General features: G+C 57.3%; 1 protein-coding gene across 1 annotated transcript in view; it reads right to left on the bottom strand.

Annotated features, from left to right (window-relative positions):
- Positions 1-866: 866 nt before the first annotated feature.
- RTN4RL1 (reticulon 4 receptor like 1) overlaps positions 867-21,128 on the bottom strand; it is a 68,142-nt gene continuing 47,880 nt past the window's right edge. Inside the window, exon 2 of the mRNA XM_059669126.1 lies at positions 867-3,012. Within this exon, the coding sequence (XP_059525109.1) occupies positions 1,706-3,012 (1,307 nt within the window). The 3' untranslated portion in view covers positions 867-1,705. The remainder of the gene's footprint in view (positions 3,013-21,128) is intronic.

The following is a 21,128-nucleotide window of genomic DNA, read 5'->3' as shown; positions in this document are numbered from 1 at the left end:
ATCCTCTCTGGTGGGGAATTCAGGTTTGTGCAAGGCCCAAAGGAGATTGTGCCCACCCAGGCCCCAGCCAGCAAGCAGCATGGCCGACCTTGACGGGAGCCCCCGTCCCCTGCCTGGGCTTGCCCGCCTTAGTCCCTGCAAGTCCCCGCTCCTGACTCCTGAGTCTGGCTCCCTGACCTCTGCCCGTCCCCCCGCATCTTCAGAAGGACCAGTAGGGACAGGGCCTCCATAGCCCAGAAGTGCCTGAGGTGGTTCTTGAAATGCCCTCACTGTTCTCCTTCTGCTAAGGCCACCGGGTCCTTTCCGTCCTGTCATCCTACACAGGGTCCTTGCTGGGACCCCATCAAAGAGCCTCAATTCAGCAGTTGAGCTGGAGGCCTGGGCTCATGCTCAGAGTCTCCCTGGCCCGTCCAGAACATCACTGGCCAACGCTGGGCTGATGACACTGCCCAGCCTATTGAACTAACACTGCTTCACCCAATGGCCTAAGGAACCCAGAGCTCCTTGCTTTCCCTCCTGCATGCAGCCTGTCCCCAGGACCGGGCTCCCTGATGTCCAACAAACTGCTTCTCACATCTCACCTTGACGCCAACAGTTACTATCGTGGGGGTGATGGTGCTCCGGGCGGCAGATGGACTTGTGCTGCATATAAAAACAAGGTGATGCTCTACATATCTAAGAATATTGGTCCCCTGAAGTGATTCTTGCTGCCTCCTCTTCTCGCTGACCCTCCCAGTGACCATGTGCCCGTGCCCCTGGCAAGCCCAGGTTACATGAGGACTGCTGTTGAAGGTTGGGATTCTAGACAAAAATCCTATAACTCTTTGCTCGCTAGAAATCACCAATACAATTCTCAGTTCAGCAGATATAGTTTTCCATATAGTTTATAAACATGATAAGACATACAGTTTGGTAAGGGTGTGGGGCTGGGACCTGTGTCTTTGTGTGTATGTGTATATATATATATATATGTAGAGTGTGTGTGTGTATATATATAAGTGGACGTAGTTATAAAACTGCACCTCCTGTGAGAACCTCATTGCACGGGATGAAGTTCTGAATTTCAGCCTCTGATGTTCTTTCCTTTGGTAACTGGTTCTTGGAGCCCAGGGTCTGGGCTGGGTGGACGAGGGTTGCCTGAGACATCAGGAATGAGAGGTGTCACCCCAGGGAAGGGACTGAAGGTGGCACACTGTTAGATTCAGGGCAGGTTGACTAAGTGGCCTCAGGCAAAAGCCAAAATGACACCCGATCATGCGCTCCCGGTTGGCCAGTCAACCCGGCCTCTTGGGTGACCATCATCTGTTCCTCTGAGTCCCGCCTCCTCCAGAAAGGGCAGGGGCCCTTCAGACCTCTCCAAATCGCCAGGATTCCACAGAGCTCAGCTCCGGCGGGGCACTGTCCCATGGCTGCTAGTGAAAGGTGCTCTCTGCGCGCTTAACCGCCTTGCTGGATGGATGCTGTCCCGGCTGCTCTGAGGGGGCTGGCTGGGGTGGCCGGGGCAGCTGGGTGAGGTGTGCTAATCCCCTCCTGCTTGGGGCTGTACACATTGGGTTTATAATCCACCAGGCAGGACCCAGGCGGCAGCCAAAGCCTTCCTCAGACTCTGCCTCAAACCCAGCGGACCCTCCACTTGTAAAAAAAGAAAAGAAACTCTGTTTCTTGGTGGACACGTGGCAGTGCTGGGTGCTGGTGCCCTGGGTCCTCAGCGGAGGGTGACCGCCAGCCCCAGTATCCAGGCCAGGATGGAGGCCCCCAGGGAGCTGCTGGCGGAGGCCTGCTGCACCCCGCTGGGGGCACGGATGGGGGTCCTGCGGGCACACTTGCCCTTCCTCTTGGGCCGCGCGGTGGGCATGCTGTCAAAGCTGAACTTGTGCGGGTAGTCAGGGGCATAGTCCTGCTGCTCGAGCGCCTGCTTCCCGGCGCCCACCTTGGAGACCTGGTTGCGATTCCTGTGGCTGGTGCAGTTCTTGCCTGGCTTCCGAGAGCCCTGCGGGTGGCTCTTGTCCCGGGCGGGCCCGCGGGCCGGGTGGTGCTCCTTGCGCGCGGCCCTGTCGGTGGTGGTGAGCGTGTGAGACTTGATCTGGTGGGGGGAGGCCGGCCCGCTGCAGTTCCGGAAGTCCTCGGCGCTCAGCAGCTTCAGGTCCCGGCCCTGCCGCAGCTCGGGGGACACGCAAGGGACCGCGGAGCTGGAGCCGCGGAACCTGCGCAGCCATTCCCACAGGGAGCGCGCGCGGCACCCGCAGTCCCAGGCGTTGCCGTTGAGGCGGAGGAACTCCAGGGCCCCCAGCGGGGCCAGGCAGTCGCCCTGCAGCTCGGAGAGGCTGTTGTTGAAGAGGAAGAGGGTGGTGAGCCGGCGGAGGTCGTGGAAAGCCCGGGGGTGCACCCACTGCAGCTGGTTCTCGTGCAGCAGCAGCCGGTCCAGGTTCACCAGCCCCCGGAAGGTGTCCCGGCCCAGGCTCCGCAGCCTGTTGCCGTGGAGAAACAGGTGGCTCAGGTTGACCAGGTCCACGAAGATGTCGTCCTGCAGGTACTCGAGGTGGTTGTCCTGCAGGTAGAGGTACTGCAGGCTGTGCAGGCCGCCGAAGAGGCGGGCGGGCAGGGCGCCCAGCCCGCACTTGTAGAGGTAGAGGGCGTGGAGCCTCCCCAGGCCCTGGAAGGTCTCGGGCGCCAGCGTCCGCAGCTGCCGGTTGTCGCCGAGGTCCAGCTCCTCCAAGTGCACGAAGCCCTCGAAGGTGCGGGGGTCGATGAAGGTGATGTTGTTGGAGTAGATCCACAGGGTGACCATGGCGGGGCTGAAGTGGCCCTGCCGCAGGACGGTGATGCGGTTGTTCTGCAGGAAGATGCGCTCGCTGTCCTCCGGGATGCCCTCGGGGATGGCGGCGAAGTTGTGCGCCTGGCAGCTGACCGTCATGGGCGCCGGGTAGCACACGCAGTCCCGCGGGCAGCCGCCGCCCAGGGGCAGCTCGCCGGCCAGCAGCAGCAGCAGCAGCAGCAGCGCCACACCGCACCCTGGGGGGAGAGAGCACAGCGGGTCAGGGGCTGCCCGGGAGGCGGGCGGCAGACCGGGTCGGGGAGGGGAGGACTGGACGGCACGTGACGCTCCTGGGCGGCTGGGGCTCCGTCTCGTCTGCTTCTCGCTCACTTGTCTGGGATGGTGGCCCCCCTGAGGGCCTGGCTCCTGATGGGAGGAAGGCAGGGGTCAGGCCCACGCCAGCCCCCATCTGGGGCTAGATACTGCTCCCCGCACCCTGGCACCCCACCTCTACTGGGGTTCTCTCCCCAGCCTGGGCTGTGAGATAAGCTTGGGATGTGAATGGAGGCTCTGATTCCCACACCTTCTCCCTAGCCCCGCCCCTAAACCCTAGCCCCGCCCCAACCTCCCAGCCCCACCTCCCCAGGCTGTCAGCCCTTGGGGTGGGGGTCACACAGCAGCCAGCCTCCAGGTCCTGCCACTTCCTCACTGCTACCTGTGTGAACACACAGTGGGGCAGACTCCTGTCCCACCGAAGCAAAGATATCACATGGAGTTCTAGGAGTCTATTTAAATTATTTCCCCAAACAAGCAAAGCATGCATGCATGACACCAAAGTTGATTTCAGAAGATGTCTCATTTACCAGGCCTCCCACATCCTCAAAAGTGACACCCCTCACTTCTAAATAGTAACAGGTGTCCCTCGCCCAGCTGTGAAGAGGCACTGAGAGGACACAGGTGTGCAAGGCCTGGGGGCGGGACCAGGGCTGGCAGGGCTCTGGGGCCCATGAAGCTCCCAGACAGAGGCTGCCGCCATTCAAGCCAACGCCTGGCTCCTCCCCTCCCCACCTCACTCTCGCTCCCAGGCTGCGGTTGTAAACCAAGCCATGCCTCGAGACTGTCCGGAGTGTTTGCTCTGCAGCTTCCCTCTAATTGGGCATTAATTAGGCATTCGTTAATGGATCCTTAAAATAATTTATTTTCGGATGCGTCCAGCCTGTGGTCGGATAATAGCCCATGCTCATTATCGGAGCAGCCTCATTATGGACGGCAGTCATTACTTGCCTTTTTCCAGGGTGGCAGCTGCCCCTGGCAGCCCGGCAGGCGCGCCGGTGTTGGGGGGACCGGCTCCAGGCTCCTCACTGCCCGGGTTGGCCTCCTGCCCTCCCCTTCCAGCTTGGCCAGCCCGGCCTCTCAGGAGACCTGGGGGCCTGGGGCAGCTCTGCCGATTCTTCCCGCTGCTAGCTATGCCCAGAGTGTGCAGAACGAGAGAACCAACCCTCCCAGCCACTGTCTGGCAGGTCCTGCTCCCATCCTCCTGCTGGCCACCCAGACAGCTCCCAGGCCTGCCTCTGCCCCCACTGCCTGCCCAGGCTCAGGCAGGCCTCTCCACCACTGCCACCCCTCATTTCCGGCAGAAATGGCGTCGTAAATAAGTGACAGCTCCCAGCTGCTGGGAGTTATGGTCTCCCAGAGAGTGGCAGCTGCTTCCCGTCCCCCTGTAATCACCCGGCTTCGACCTAACGTTTCCAACACATAAAAGTCATTGCACACAATTTGTTTTTTGCATAATTGGGTTCGGTTATGACTTCAGAGCAATTATGACCTCTGTGGTGCTGGTGTGGTGGCGGCAGAGCAGTTGTGGGGACCCTCTCCGGGCCAGGCCATGCTCGTTCTCTGCAGCCCTGCAGTGCCTTCAGTCACCATGACCACTGGGCAGCCTGCAACCTGTAGACCAGGCCCAAGGCTGGCACACCTCCTCAGCCTGCTTCCCTTTTGTAACATGAGTCAATGACCCCCATGCCAACCATGTGGAGGCTTGGGTCTGACTTTCAGCCCCCCACTTCCCACCTCAGTCTGGCCCGGGGATCCTAGCCCCACAGGAGAGATAGGAGGGTGAGGGCATAGGAACCTGGACCCCAAATGCCAGCTGACTCTTGCAGAACCTGCCTGCTGCCTTGAACCTCTAACACCCAGGGCTGGGAGGAGGGCCCAACCCACACTGGCTGCACCTTCCAGAGCCCGGCACTCCCTTTCCCTTTGCTCAACTCCACTGACCACCCCTGCCCAGGCTGCTGTCTTCCAGGGACCTTGCCCCAGGGAGGCAGCCCCCACCCTGCCCCTTGGAGGGAGCCCAGGTTCCCCTCCTAGCTCAAGGGAGTTCACGAAGCTCACTGTGCTGAAGGGGCGGGGCCGTGGCCATGAACCTGCGCTTGGGGGACACACAGGGCCATACCAACCGCCCCATCTCAAGGGTTCTGCAAAGACAAAGGCATTTCCTTCCCTTAAGCTGCTCACCATGGGGATGGGGTGAGCTTGGGCAGCTAATGCCACTTGACATTTGTGCAGCTTATGGAGTTGACAAAGCGCTTCTGCTCGAGCTCTCTGGTCCTCAGGATTACCCTGAGGGTGGGGGTGAGGGTTTTCCTGCCCCATGACCTGGGGGGTGGGGGGGCGGCGGCGGTACAGACAGCCCTTCTGCCTGCTTTTGTGACCCTGTCTTTTTAAGGTTCTGGGATGGGGTTATCTGAAATGATCCCCAGAGAAGCTAAGGGGAGGGAGGGGGGACACAGAGAGCAACACCCCTTCCTCAAACAGGTGCCTCGAGGGGATGTCGGGGGCACAGGGGAAAACCGGGTGAAGACCCTGGTTTGGGTGAAAAAGCCAACTGCCCCCAAATCTGGGTGTGAGCTTAGCAGCCGGCAGGTGAACACACTTTGGCAGGTAGGAGGGGGTCAGATAACAAGGGGTGGGGTGAAGGCAGGACCCAGGGCAGGAGCCACCTTGCCTGTCCTCTTGGGAGGGCCCAGAAGGAGTTAGGAGCCCAGCCAATGCTTGGAGCTGCTCTCCATCCTTCATCACTGCTCAATGCCAGGGAACCCATGCCATGGAAGCGTCCCCGTCCCCCTGGGCCCTGGAGTGGGTCTCGGCTGAGTCTGCTTCTCCACTCCGGTCCCATCTCCAAGGCCCTGGACCAGCCCTCCCGGCCAACCCCACCTGCCTCCAGCACCCTTGCTTGCCCGCGGGTGCTCTGGCCCGGGATCATCATCCTGCCGGGTCCCTTCCCAGGGGGGCTGGCATTACATGGCTGAGGCTCCTGTGAGCCCTCCATGTGGCCCATGGGAGCCCAACCCACTGACTGCTGATTAATGCACTAACAAGGAGGCCCGTACCTTGGCTGTGCATTTTAAGATTGCAAATTACTAGTAGCAGGGATCCAAGTCTCCAGGGAGGAGCCTTGCACCCCCTTCCATCAGCCTCCTCAGCCCCCTCCTGGTAAGGCAGGGCTTGCTTTGTCTGAGGGGGCTGAAAAAACCAAGGCTGGGTCTCCCCCACTCTCTGGCCTTCCTCAGGCTCTCCTCCCCTTCCTCCTCCTCCTCCTCCCCTTATTCCTCCTCCTCCTCCCCTTATTCCTCCTCCTCCTCCCCTTTCTCCTCCTCCTCCTCCTCCTCCTCCTCCTCCTCCTCCTCCTCCAGGGGCATGCACCCGACTGACTGCTTTGCCAGCTACTCCCTAACCTCCTGGTCTCCCACATCTCTGAGCTTACCCGGATCTCTGCAGCCTCATTCCTTCCTTCCTCCATTCACCACTTACTGCCAGATACATCCAGACACCTGGGCCAACTGGGCGAGTCCTCGTGGACTGGCAGATAGGGGGTCTCATAACACTAGGCAGTCTGGCCAGGTGCTGGGCCTAAAATAGGCACCTAGGGGTGTGTAGGAGGAGTGGGGAAGTTCAGGGAAGGCTCCTGCTGCCCCATGTCCCCTCCTCCATGAAGCCCTCCATTCCCCTGCCAGCATAGAAGATGTGCAGGAATGAAAAGCAGGCATTGTTTTCATGTCTTCCTTCCTGCAAAACCCCCAAACCCTTCACCTGTTGGGGCAGAGGTGAGTGGCCTGGGCATGGACTCATCCAGTCCACTCAGCAGCCTGTTCCTAAGATGGGCTTATGAACGGTCCCGTGGGGGCTGAGTGTGGTAGGATGGGTGGGAAGGGCATGTGCAAAGGCACTGAGGTAGGGAAGCAGGCCCCCATCTTACCCTGCCCCTCTCTCTGAGGCTGTAACACCAGCTCAGCTGGGCTGGGACCAGCTCCGACTCCAGTCCAGGCTAGATGGCCAGTGGGGCAGGTGGCTCTACGCCTCCTCCCCCACCCCCGGCAGCAGGAAGGGAGCTAAGCAAGGAACACCCAGCCCTCAGCCTGTGCCAGGCTCTCTACATGGACTCCTCACAACACCCCGTGGGTGCCGTGCCATTTCACGGCGGAGGACACGAAGCACAGAAGAAAGTGGCTGGCCAAGGCCACACAGCTGGTGAGCCACCCACCTGACCCTGACTCCAGAAGCTCCATGCTGCCTGGGAGGGCACGGCAGCCCCATCTTTAAGCCCTTTCTGACCCCAACATCTCCGGCCTCCCACTGACCTAAGTCTGATACCACCTGGCCCCAAAGGGGCTCCCCTCCATACACCTGCGCAGGAACAGCCCATGGACTGGCACCCCCATGGTCCCCGGCAGGTCCATAGGGCTCCCGAGTCTTGGAGACCGATAGCCATGAGGTCAGTTCTTCTGGCTCTGCACCCCCCACCCCCGCTGAACAGGCCAGAGCTCCCCCACCCCCAGCCTTGCCGATGCTCCTCTCTCAGCCAATCGATGCTAACGAATGGCTCTTGTGGTCACATAATGGCCTCAGGCTGGGCCAGCTATGTTCACAGAGCTACTGGCGCCCAGGTCACTTGGCGCTGTCCCTCTGTGATGCACCCAAACACAGGCCACTTCCTGGTGGGCATCCCCCCACCACCTCAGCCTGGCTCAGGCCTGGAGACAAGGAAGCCAGCCAGGGCAGAGCTGGGCTCCCCTCCTGAGCCCCTACCGCCAGACCTGGGGGGCTGGGCAGGGTGGCTGGTGTCTCCCAGCTCAGGGCAGTGGGACCAGGCTTTGGAGCCAGAGAGACCTGGGTCCCGGCTCCCCCGTTTAACAAGTGTGCCCCTTGCTTGTGTGAGCCTCGTTTTCCTCACCTGTAAAGTGGGTATTGTCCTTAAAGCTGCAGCCTGACCCTCTGTGTCTGCAGACGCCTGTATCCGTACCTCCGCTGGCCAAACGCAATCCGTCCAACACTAAGCTGCCGCTCTCCCCCCACAACTTCCTCCATCTCAGGAGAAGGCAGCGCCTTCATGCTGGCTGCTCAGGCCAAGAGCTTCAGAGTCACCCGGCTGACGTGGCTCAGTGGTTGAGCAGCGACCCGTGAACCAGGAGTCTGGGTTCCATTCCCAGTCAGGGCACTTGCCCGAGTTGCAGGCTCAGTCCCCATCAGGGGGCATGCAGGAGGCATTGGGTCAATGTTTCTCATCATTGATGTTTCCCTTCCTCTCTCTGAAATCAACATAAATATGTTCCAAAAAAAAACAACAAAAAAACTTCAGAGTTATATGGACTCCTCTCTCTCTCCCATCTCTCACCCAATTCGTTAGAAACCCTGTCAGCTCAACTTCAGAACTTAGCTAGAACCCACCCATTTCTCCCAGCCCCCACCTTGGTCTGGGCCACCATCACATCTCCCTGAACCATCACCATAGCCTCCTGGGGCCCCCCCACTGCCCCCACATATCTGCTAACACAGCAGGAAAGTGTGAGTCAGAGCACGTGGCTCCTCTGCTCCACCCTCCATGGCTCCATCACACTCACGAAGTCCTTACCTTACCCCCAAGTTCTGACCACGGCCCAGAGGCGGCCCACTTCCTCTCCCCCTTCTCTCCCTCCCCAGCCTCACTTTTCTCCTTGCTGCTCTCTCTCAGGCTAGGCACGTCTCCAGCCCTATGCACATGCTGTTCCCAGCGCCTGGAACGCTTCCCGGGACAGCTGCAGGGCTCTCACCTCACCCTCTGGTCTCTCCCCACAGCACCTTCCCAGCAGCCTATTTTAAACGGGCTCCTTCTCTGTTTACTTTTCCCCTAACATTCATCCTCTTCTACTGAATGATATCATTTATGTATCTTGTTTGTCTTCTGTCTCCCCCCACTGAGCGTCAACTCCACGAGGACAGTGATTTTGTCTGGTGTGTTCCCTGGTACAACTCCAGGGCCTAGAGCAGTGCCTGGCACACAGTAGGTGCTCAAGAAGAAAATCCTTGGGCCCAGCTCACAGGAGGTGCTCAGTAAACACAGTGGTCCTTAGTATTGGGACCTCCAGAGTGAGAGAAGACCCAGCCTTGGCTCTCTCTCGAGGGCCCTTTGGCCATCACAGAGGTGACAGGACAGAGACCTGGGAGGGAGCATGTACAGGAGGCCTGCCTGAGGCCAGGGGGCAGGGTGATCAGCTCAGGTTTGCCTGGGACTTTGGGGTTTCCCAAGATGTAAAACTTTCAGTGTCGCCCAGCTGGTGCGGCTCAGCAGTTGAGCATCGACCCAGGAACCAGGAGGCTGCCGGTTTGATTCCCGGTCAGGGCACATGCCCGGGTTGTGGGCTCAATCCCCGGGCGGGGGGGGGGGGTGCGTACAGAAGACAACCAATGGATGATGTTCCTCTCTCATCGATGTTTTTATCTCTCTATCCCTCTCCCTTCCTCTCTCTCTAAAAAATCAACGAAAACATATAAAAAATAGGGGGGGGGGACTTTCAATCTTAAAACTGGGAAGTCCCAAACAAGCCAGGAAAAGTTACTCACCTACCTGGAGGCCAAGACTGAGCCCCAATCCCAACCCGAGCCTAAAGAACGTCTCTGGGCCTAGGAGGAGGGGAAAGAGGCAGGCATGAAGCACGAGTTTTCTCCAGACACCTGCACCTCAGGCCCAGTGCCTGCAGCCCAGAGGCAGTCCTGGGCCCAGATGGAGCCTGTGTGTGTGCATGTGTACCTGTGTTCATGTGCCTTTGTGTGGGTTTATCTATGTGTGCACATGCAGTGTGGGTATGTGTATGCATAGACCTGGGTACACATGTGTGCATATGTAAGCACATGTCTGTCTCTGGAGACCATTAAGAGGGGTGCCAGCCGAAACCTTTCATCCCAAAACACCCCTGAGCTCCATCCCCGAGAGGGGCAGGCCCTCCCTGAGGAGAGGTGAGCCTCCCGGCCTGTGCTGTCCCCGCCTTAGCCTCTCATCTTGGCCCTCACTCTGGCTTTGCCTTTGGCTCCCACTCTCCTTCCGACACGCTGAATTATGTACGCACTCCAGGTCCCTCCAGCACACCAGGATCACTCTCAGCGGGCAAGTGGGCGGCCCCTTACTGAAATAACCTTTCAGCTTTCATCTGCTGCGCCCAGGCCCCTGAGCAGGCCTGGCCAGGAACGCCATGCTAATTGGGCTGCCAAGCTCTCAGAAGGCCCGTGGGAGCAACCTCAGCCTCCCTATCCTCCGCCTATGCGGGTCTACCACCGCCTCTCTGGGGGCCCCGCTTGGGGAGGGGGCTGGCAGCTAGTGCAGACAGCTCTGCACCCAGCTATTGCCTGGGGTTGGGACCAGCCCGGAAGGAGCACATTTCAGCTGGGCCGCCGCGGGCAGGCCACTGAACCGCTGAGGCCTCAGTTTCTTAGTCTGGAAGTGGGGTCAGAGCACTTGCCTTGTTGGGTATTGAGAGCGTGCAGTGAGGCTGTGCCCTTGAACTGCTGGTCCAGGGAGGCTGCAGGAAGTGCTCCCCAAGGGCGATGATTTATCTGCTACTGTGATCAAAGGGGGGCTGCCGCACACCCCCTTAGGGCTCACCCCGACCCCCAGGGAACCCTGGATGTTGCCCTGCCCACCCAGGTGCTCCCAGACCGGAGAGGCCCAGCAGAGGGACCGGAGAGATCAGACTACGAGTGGAGGCCTGGAGTTGGGGCTCAAGCCCAAGTTCAAGTTGCCGGCCAGAACTCGGCTGCCCCCATGGCACAGCAGGTGGAGACAGGGTCTTGACCCCTCTACTTTGTTCTCGCTCCCAGTCCATCCAGCGCAGTCTGGAGCTGTCAGCTCTCTGCAGGGAGCCCAGGGCCGGTGGGCTCTCACCTTCCCCTGGTGAAGCCCCCCATGGGCTCATAAAATGTGTCCTGTTACTCAGCTTTGCTCCTCGGTTTGGGAACCCAGAACTGGGCTGTGGCAGTCCAGACGCCAAGATTGAGGGTCGAGAGCCTCTGAGAACCACCTCTTCCTGGAGGTGTTGAGATGGCTCTGGGCCCCGCCTCCTCCCTCTGAATCCCGTGGAGCCAACTGTCCCTCCCCCCAAACCACAGCGAGCTGTGCACCTGCCTGCACCCAGCCAGGCCCCCTGAAGCCAGAGTGGGATCCGGTGTGTTTCACGGGGCAGGAAACGTCTGTGGGTGTGGGACAGTCCTCAGAGGCAAGCGTCCATTGAGATGCCTGCCGGGGCTCCTGAGGGGGTGAGAAGGGCAGGGACTGGGGTGGGGATCTGCCAAGTCCTGAAGGCCCGGGCACTGGGCAACACAAAACAAGCTGAAAACCAGCCTTAGAGAAGCAGGGGCAGAGCTCTCTGCCGGAAGCTCCCGTTTCTAGTCCCCAGAAGCCACCCCTTCCTTGCTGTCAGGGAAAGACACTCAGAACTCACATCCGGTTATCAATCACCCCACTGAGAATCTGTCTGTCCCTCAGCTCCTTCATTCATTCGAGAAACAGCTCTGCACGTGGTGCTGCAACCATCAGAGACAGCACTGCTTTCTTCACGGAGCCTACCCTCCAGGGGAAAGACCAGTGGAACCAGCCCCGCCCCAGCTGGCCATGGTGGGAGGCACTGGGTTAAGACTGAGACAAACGAAGGGACTGACATTAGCTTGGGTACTCATGGAGGCAAGTGACGCCTGAGTGGAAACCTAAAGGTTAAGAAGAAGCCAAGGAACAGCTTTCCAGGAAGAGGAACAGCAGGTGCAAAGGTCCTGGGGCTGGACTGAACTTGGTGTGGACGAGGACAGAGGGGCAAGAGATGCAGACAGAAGTGCAGGAGGCAGGCCTTCCAGGGCCTTCACAACCTCAGTCAAGAGTTTGGATCTAATTCTGGGGGTGGCAAGAAGCCAATGAAGAGCCTGAAGCAGGAGGGATTGGATTGGGGGTGCTGCTATTGGAGTATGGATTGAGGCGGAGCAGGCAGGCAGGTAGGGAGGCCTGTGGCTGTTATCCGTGAGAGATGTGGGCAGCCTGGAGGGTGGAGGGGCCATGGAGACAGACGTGGAGCCGTGTCTGGAATATAGAGTTGATGGGACGTACACATTAACCAGTGAGAGAAAGGGGTGGGAGGTCCACGGTGGCTCCGAGAGGATGAGGGTGCAGTGAGACTGGAGGAGCTTGGGAAATGAGACAAGAGCTCCGTCGAGGACACGCAAAGTCTGGGAGGCCTTTAGAGATGTTTACCTGGTGGCAGCTGGGAGTACAAAACCAGAGCCCAGAGGCGGGCTGCACGCTGGGGAGTCATCGGCATAGAGATGGTATTTCAATCCGTGGGAATGGATGAGGTCACCCGAGAAAGAAGATACAAGACTGAGGTTTCTGGCAACACAACAATTCTGAGGGAAAGGCCAGTGGGGTCAGAGGAAAGCCAGGAAGTGAGATGTGACCGAAGCCAAGAGTGCTTCAAGAAGGAGGGAGGGCTCGGCCGTGACGAGGGCTGCCGAGGGCTTATGTGAGGACAGAGAGGTGTCCGGTCGATGTGGCATCATGGAGGTAATAGTGATGCTGGCAAGTTCATTTCTGGTGGAAAGGTGGGGGCAGAAGGCATACCGAGTGGGATGCAAGGTGCATGGGAGAGGGTATTATGCCAAGTGAAATAAGTCTGAGAAAGACAAATACCATATGATCTCACTTATACGTGGAATCTAAAAACAAAATAAACAAACAAAACAGAAACAAACTCAGAGATACAGAGAACAAATTGACGATTGCCAGATGGGAGAGGGTTTGGGGGGATGGGTGGAAAAGGTGAAAAGGATGAAGAAGTGAATTGCCAGTTATAACAACAGTCATGGGATGTGAAGTGCAGCGTGGGGAATATAGTCAATAATGTTGCAATAACCATGTATGGTGCCAGATGGGCACTAGACTTATCAGACTGATCACTTCGTAAGTTATATAAATGGCTAATCACTATGTTGTACACCTGAAACCAATATTGTGTGCCAACTATAATTGAAAAATTAAAAATATTTAAATGCAAAATAAAAGGAATGGGTTGTGAGAAAGGGGAGACAGGACTGTTATCAGGTAGGGCAGGCTGGGGTATGCTGACGTAACAAGCGATCCCAGAATCTCAGTGGCTCAGGCAGGATAGCTGAGGCTCTGCTCGGTCTCTGGGGAGAGAACACCAGTGACATGGCCAGCTACTTACTGGCTTTCACAGCTTTTGTTTCAAGTGACAAGCGGCATTCCTCATCCTGTTTCATTGGTCGAAATCAGTCACATGGCCCAGCCTGTCTGGGACGGGGAAGAATACTCCCGAGGGAGACAGGGAGCAGCCTTTGTGATCACAAGTTTGGCTGTGAAGCGGGTAGAGAAACAGGGCAGGATGTGGAAGGGCACAGATAGGGTCCAGGGAGTTGTGTGTGTGTGTTTTAAGATGGAAAAAAAACGAGAGCCAGAGCCCGTTTGCAGGCTCATGAGCATGATTCGGGAAGCGAGAGGGGAAAACGGGCGCAATAGGAGTGAGAGGGCCAAGGCACCGAGCTCTAGGGCTCAGCTGGAGCATTTCCTGCCTGTAAGTGGAGGGGACTCGGTACATGCAGATGGAGTTAGCCTCCCAGAGCTGTTTTCTCCATGAAGGGAGAGGGGGTCATCGGCTGAGCGTCCAGGGAGGGAGGAGAGTGGGGGAGTTTTGGGGAAAAGGACAGAATGTAACAGGCATTCCACATGCTGGGAAATCAAGCTCCCCTCGTCACAGGAGGGGTCTGTGGGGACAAGGAAGTAAAGGGGTTTGCAAACATCGGTTCCTAATGCCCACCCACTGCCCCCCGGCCTCTGCCCCAGCTCCCCACCCCCTCTGCTGGGCCTATCTGGCCCGTCCAGTTAAGTCTGCTCATGTCCCTCCTCTGCTGACAGGGCATTAGCTCAGAAAATATTTACTCCACCCCATCCTCTGAGCCAGGCACTATGCCAAGAGGGCTCTGGGGACAAAAGACCCAGTTTCTGGCTTTCACAAGCTGACAGTCTTCCCCAAATACCTTCAGGATAGCACGTTGTTGACATTTGTCACTTTTTTTGCCACCCAATCACGAGAGCCTCTTCCTGTATTTTGGGAGATTTCCCAATTTATTATGTAAGTGAGCCCTTCCCTCCAGGTGCAACCTGAAAAGGTCAAGCCCTCACTTTCTTAAAAAAATATATTTTATTGATTTTTTACAGAGAGGAAGGGAGAGGGATAGAGAGTTAGAAACATCGATTAGAGAGAAACATCGCTGCTTCCTGCACACCCTCTACTGGGGATGTGCCCGCAACCAAGGTACATGCCCTTGACCGGAATCGAACCTGGGACCCTTGAGTCCGCAGGCTAACGCTCTATCCATTGAGCCAAACCGGTCAGGGCCAAGCCCTCACTTTCGAAGCCTCCCGTGTAGCTCGGACAAAACCCCTGGCCCGGACTCAGCGGCTCCACACACCTGCCCCTGACTCAGAACCAGGAGTCAGTGATGCGAATGAGCGGCACCGACCAGGACGCATGCTTGCAGGGACGCAGCGGTGGCAGAGCCAGCAGGGGTAGTGACTGTGGCCGGCACGTTGGAGGGGCGAGCTCGGAGGAGTCTTTGCCTTCATTTGGGACATTGCTCCTGCCTGGGGGGCCCCCACCCCTCCAGAGAGACGGTGACTTACCTAGTGCCCTTTAAATAAATCTTATTTTTTAATTTAAATTAGCCAAGGCTGGTGTCTGTTGCTTGCAAATAAACATGCTTACAGATATAGGGTCCCTCCAGCTGAGCATGGCTTACAAGCCCATCCATGGTCTGGCCCTGCTTCCCCCATCTCTGCTCTCCCCCATCTCTGCTCTCCCCCATCTCTGCTCTCCCCCATCATCTCAGGGGCTTCTCACCCCCATCTCCTTGCCTTCTTGAGGGTGCAGCCTTCAAACCTCCCCCACCCCCCCCAACACACACAGAGCAGGCAATTCAGGAAGCAAGACTATCAATCAGTGGCCAGACTCGGCCAAAGAGACTCCCCCCCAGGAACGTGACCCTGAACTTGAAGCCGTGACTCTGCGGAGCCGGTTCACCCCCTGGGCCGTTCTGAGGCCATCGCCCTAGCTGTTCCCACCAACCCCGCCCCCCCACCCCCAGCCACCCCGGTTTCTGCCCTCCCCAGAGTCAGGCTGTTCGGCTTCTCCTTTGGGTCCCATTTTCTTTCTGCAGAGGTCCGCTCAACACCCCTCTTCTTGGCTATGAGGACCCAAAAGTCCGTAATCAGGCAGCCACAGGCTCTGAGGAGCGAGGCTCCGCCCCAGCCTCGGGAGTGGGTCAGTGATTCGCTCGGCCGGAGCATGTGACTCCACGCTGACCAATGAGCACCAAGACAGTCTGCAGAGGCAGAGGGGTCCGCCTAAGGGCTAAAACCCAGCTTGGCAAGGACCACCGAGCAGAGACCGGGAGCACCTGGCTCCGTCAGGACCTGGTTATTGTGAAGCCAACCAGTGCCGGGATCTGTGAACCTCCTGGCATATGACACAATAAATCCTCTTCTTGGGTTTTCAGTTACTTAAGCCCAAGAGGCCCTAACTGAAACACCGCCCAAGGCTTTCCTCTGTTGCTTAGTCAGCCAGACCAGACTCCTCTGGCTTATAACCAAAGTCCAGCTTAGGAGAGATGGTAACTGCATGGCTCGGCTCCGACCGGACCTGCTCACGAAGCCTCTCCAGACCCTTCCTTCGTGTCAGACCCTCCACCCTCGTCAGCGCTCCCTCCTCTCAAAGTCCTCACCACTCTTTTTAAAAAATTGTTTTTATTGATTTTTTTGAGAGAGAGGGATAGAGAGGTAGAGAGGAACATCATCGGTCAGCTGCCTCCTGCACACCCCTATTGGGGATTGATCCCGAAACTCGGGCATGTGACCTGACCAGGAATTGAACCCGTGACCTTTTGGTTCCTGGGTCAACGCTCAACCACTGAGCCACACCGGCCGGGCAGTACTCGCCACTCTTAAAGTCACCTGCCTCCACCAGAGGGGCGGTACATAGATGCATGTCTGGTGAGTGAGTGAATGAATGATTTAGCTGATGCAATTCTCGTAAAAGCAAACAAGTGCTTTAGATGGCCGAGGTGGCCGTATTGTGGGTGAATGTAGAGATACAGTAAGGATTAGCCACCAGAGGACCCCAGGGTAGATACCTCATGCTCTAAGCAGGTAAAAGAATTTACCAGGCGTTTTAGGCCTCACTTCCTAGACCCCCCAGTGGTTCTCAACCTTCCTAATGCCGCGACCCTTTAATACAGTTCCTCATGTTGTGGTGACCCCAACCATAAAATTATTTTCGTTGCTACTTCATAAGTGTAATGTTTCTACTGTTATGAATCGTCATGTAAATATCTGATATGCAGGATGTATTTTCATTGTTACAAATTGAACATAATTAAAGCCTAGTGATTAATCACAAAAACAACATGTAATTATATATGTGTTTTCCGAGGTCTTAGGCGACCCCCAAAGGGTCGCGACCCACAAGTTGAGAACCGCTGTCTTAGAGGCTTCAACTTCCCTGTTTGCCTTCCCAACTAGACCGTGAGCCACCCAAAGGAGACAGAGCTACGTGCTCAAATGCAGAGGAAATCGCTGGGTGGGGAAGCAAAGGAGACCCACATGTGTTGAATCCCTCCTGTGTGTCACACCTACTTCGAATGTTCCCCCAGAAAACCACATCCCCATTTTGTAGCTCAGAAAAAATAAGGCTCAACAAAGTGTGGTGATTCGCCCAAGAGGGTGGAGCCAGGATTCAAACCGACACGGATCTGGCATCCAACACTGAGAAGAGAGCTCTCTCTCTCTTTAAGGCACTGCCCCTCAGAGCCCCTCTCCCACCCTGTCCCCCCTCCAGCGCCCCCACGGGCAGCCCCCCGCCTCCCATGAGTGTGTCCTTGCTCCCTTGCCAATAGCTCCATGCCTCCCCGTCTTCATTATTCATTTCCTCCTCCTGTGCTTCACACCCATGAGGCTGGGGAAACGGACAAGGCAGATGGGGAAGGAAGTGGAGATTCTATGTAATATCACAAAACTTGTCTTAAGTGCCAGCGCCAGGGATTTGCTGGAGTTGGTGCCACAGAGGTGGGGCTGAAGGTCAGATTAAATTGGACTAGTCATCCCAGGAGGATACTTGAAAGCCGTGGCTAAAGAAAGCCTTTCCGGCAGGAGCCCTGGGGGCCCAGGCAGGCAGCGGGCAGCAGGGGGCCGGCGGCTGCGAGGTCAAGCTGCTTGAATGGGGCCTGGTGGTGACAGGCCTGGGTTGACAGGCCCGAGTTCACAGTCCTCCCCCAGAAACCTGAAATCTTGCCTTTCCCCCCCCAATAATGAGTTGGTATAAAAATGGATCTCGGATAAAATTGTCTGCAGTTTTCAAATTTCAAACTGCATTAGTCAAAATATATCAAATTTCCATGTACTGACTTACCACCTGCTCAAAATCTGATCCTTTTTTCAGCTGGAATATATTGAAATATGAATCACCTCCTGAGAGGAAAAAAAGGGGAAAGAAGTGGAGGGCAGGCCCTCTCCAAAGGGGCCAGTGGGCGACTAGAATCCGGTGCTCCTTTGGGTTCCCAGCCTCCACCACAGCCCCCAGTCACCCCCAGCCGCCCCAGTCTCCCTCCGACCAGCGCTCCTAGGTGTCCCGAGCACCTCAGCCACTTCCCTTTAATACCCAACTTCTAGCTCTGGGCAGTCTAAGTCACACAGTGAGGAACATAATCATTTCAAGTCCCCCAACCTTTTCACAAGCACCTACTATGTGCTGGGCACTCGACTCACAGAGAGGCCGACCTCTAATCACATTGCCAAACCTAACAGTGACTCCATCCTCATCTACTCACCCTCACAGCAGCACTGGACGCAGCTGGGCCTCCCTCCCGGAAACACTTCCTTCCCTTCCAAGACAGGGCTCTGCTGGGTTTTCTCCTGCCTTCCTGGCAGCGCCAGCTCTGATTCCCCAGAGTTCGTCCCTCGGACCTTCTGTCTTCCATAGCCACTCCTATCCCCAGGGCAGCTCACCCCGGCCCAGGCTGTAAATACCATCTCCATGGGGCAGGGGGTGGGCATCAGGTGTGTGTCTCAGTCCTAAACTCCAGAACAGTCCACCCAACTGCCCACCTGACGTTGCCACGTGAGTACCTAAACGCAGCTCAAACCCAACGTGTTCGAAAGGTGTTTCCCACATCGGCGTCCCCAACAGCAACTCCATCCTTTGGGTGGCTCAAGCTAGCAATGCAGACAGCCTTCTCCTTTCCTCCATTCTTTCCTCCATTCTTTCCCTTAAATCCAAGTTCCATTGGTTCTGCCTTCAAAATAGATCCTAAATCTGTCCACATCACTCCATCCCCACTGCCCGCACCCGGTCATTAGCACACGTGGCCCACACCACGGCCACAGGGACCTTCTAGAACAGGAAGTGCTGTCATGGTGCGTTCCTGCTTGAAGCCTGCCAGTGGCTTCCCACGGCGCCAGAATAAAATGCAAACTCCTTACCAACCCACAGCGTCCTCGCGGCAGGCCCCGACACCTCTCCAGCCCCACGCCCCACCACTCTCCCCGACACTGGCCGTGTGAGCCTTTCTCTCCACCCTTGCCTTGGAAGGTTTTGTTTTATGGTAAAATGCACATAACATAAAAGTACCATTTCAAAGCACACAATTCAGTGGCATTTAGTACACTCACAATGTTGTGCAACCATCACCGCTATCTAGTTCTAGAACATTTTCATCACCTCCAGGGAGAATCCCATAGCCATTAGCAGTCACTCCCCATTCTTCCCCCAAGCGCCCCCCCCTCCCGCCCCCCCCCCCCCAACAACCATTAATCTGCTTGCCGTCTCTGTGGATTTGTCTATTCTAGGTATTTCCTACAAAGGGAATGATACAATAGGTTTGCAGTGACGGGATCACTCCGCCGCTGGCCTTGCAGGACTACCTCCTTCTTAGCATCCAGACCTCGGCGGGAGCACCCCCCATTACCGCCCCCCCCAGTCACTATTGATTACTTAAGTACCCTGCTCTGTTTCCCCTTTAGCAGAGAACACTCCCTGAGTGTCTCTTGTTTAATTATTTGTTGACATGTTTATTGTCTTTCCCCATGTCTGCCGGTTCCCTGTGATGTCTCCAGACCCCAGAACAGTGCCAGGCACCTGAGGTGGGGGGTGGGGTGGGGGGGGAGCTCAATCATTATTTGCAGGTTGAATGAGCAAGTGCCCTGTGTGATGGAGCCCAGCAGCGCTATAGGAACAGGGCTGAGGAGGAAGCCAGCAGTGCTGCGGAGGGTGGAGGGCGGAGGGAAGGCAGCCTCCAAGGGCGAGCGGGAGGTCCCCTGGCATTCAAGGGGGGACGGAGGGCACTCCGGGTGGAAGGGACGGCCTGGTCAGAGGCAGGGCGGCGAGAGGACACGTCCACTTTGGAGTCCTGGGCTGTCTTCACCTCTAGTTTGCAATTTGTCCCCGAATCGTTTCCCCAGGCTTCCATGGAGAGAGACACGGTGCACGTCTGGGAGTTTCGTTTGATACAAGATGTAAGTACTGAGAGGAAAGAAAGAGAGGGTCTTTTCTGTTTCCCCTTCCCTGGCACCGTCCCTGTCTTAGCACGTGCTGCACACCCACCCCACAGACACAAAGGAAAATGGGCTGGTTCCACGTTCTCTGACTGAGCCGTCCTGCAACCAGCTCTCAAAGAGATGGGAAAGTGGGAGGGGATGATGATGTACGAGTAGACAAATGTCCATTGTGTTTTGAGTGGAGGGAGGCTCTCAGGAGAGGGGACCTGTGGCCCCCCTGTGCCCCCCCCCACAGCCTTGTCTTTCTGGACGGAGCCACGGCCCCTCTGGGCACTGGGTTGCCTGTGAGCCCATGTCCTTCACTCCTCCTGATCGAATCAGGCCTGGCGGCCCAGGCCCTGTGGCTCTGGCCATCCAGCTGAGCTCCCAGGAGGAGCGGCCTTTCCCCAAAGCTGGGAGGCTCGGGAGGGCAAATCCAATTGTGTGCAAGGCAGGAGCCATTAACCTGTCTGTGGACCTGTGCCCACCCTCCCCTCTGCCAGGCTGCTCTGTGGGATCCCAGACTCCCAACCCCAAGGGCCCCCAGCTGCTCCTGAGCTGTGCCCAGCCCCTCCGCCCTCAGTGCTCACGGGGCCCATCACCCGGCCTCTCCATCAGAGTGGATGTTGAACTAAGAAGGAAACCAGCGCGTAGGGAATGTGCCCCCTCCTCAGAGGCAGGTCTGGCTCTTGGCCATCCCCACCCTCGAGCTTCTGGGTGCTATCTGCCCTTAGGAGCCCGATGAGGAGGGGCCTTGGACACCGGCTGGGCCATCGGGCAGGGAATTCGCTCTCCGATGCCTCGATGCCTCGGTGTGGTCCGGAACTGAGCAGCAGTGCAGTAGCCGCCACCCCGGTGTGGCTTCTGAACTTGAATGTGGCGATTTCAAAGACTTACGATGGGAAAGAACTCTTGCCACAGCGATTACATGTTGAATGATAACATTTTGAATATGTTGGGTTAAATACAAATATGTTTAAATGAATTTCACCTGCCACTTTTTGCTTTTTTAATGTGGTACTAGAACAGCCATGGGCAAACTACGGCCCGCGGGCCGGATCCGGCCCGTTTGAAATGAATAAAACTAAAACATCTGAAGTACACGCAGCTCCCGTTTCCACCAGACAGAACTGGTCGGGAGTGATGGGCACGGGCTCCGGGTGGGCACATCTCCTTGGACCCTGGACTCCTTGCCCTTTGAGGAGACAAACGACAGGAAGAGGGCAGAGCAGGGACCCCTCAGGACGGTGCTGCTCGGAGGAAACCAGTCCCGACACCCCTCAAAGGGCTCCCCTAAGTGAGTGCAGCTGGAAGACCGGTGACCCCACACACAGACGGATGTGCCCTGACAGGCCCTGCAGACGCCCCCAGAAAGGGCGGGTCTGGAGCGGAGGCAGGGAAGGGCAGCGCTGTCATTCACTCCAACGCAGCACCGCTGGGACACCTGACCCGGGCACTGAGGACACGACTGTGGGCAGG

The sequence above is a fragment of the Myotis daubentonii genome, chromosome 16 (genome assembly GCF_963259705.1).
Source record: "Myotis daubentonii chromosome 16, mMyoDau2.1, whole genome shotgun sequence".
Classification (NCBI taxonomy): domain Eukaryota; kingdom Metazoa; phylum Chordata; class Mammalia; order Chiroptera; family Vespertilionidae; genus Myotis; species Myotis daubentonii.
Note: the sequence above shows the minus strand (reverse complement) of the source record. Positions and strands in the feature narration are given on the sequence as shown.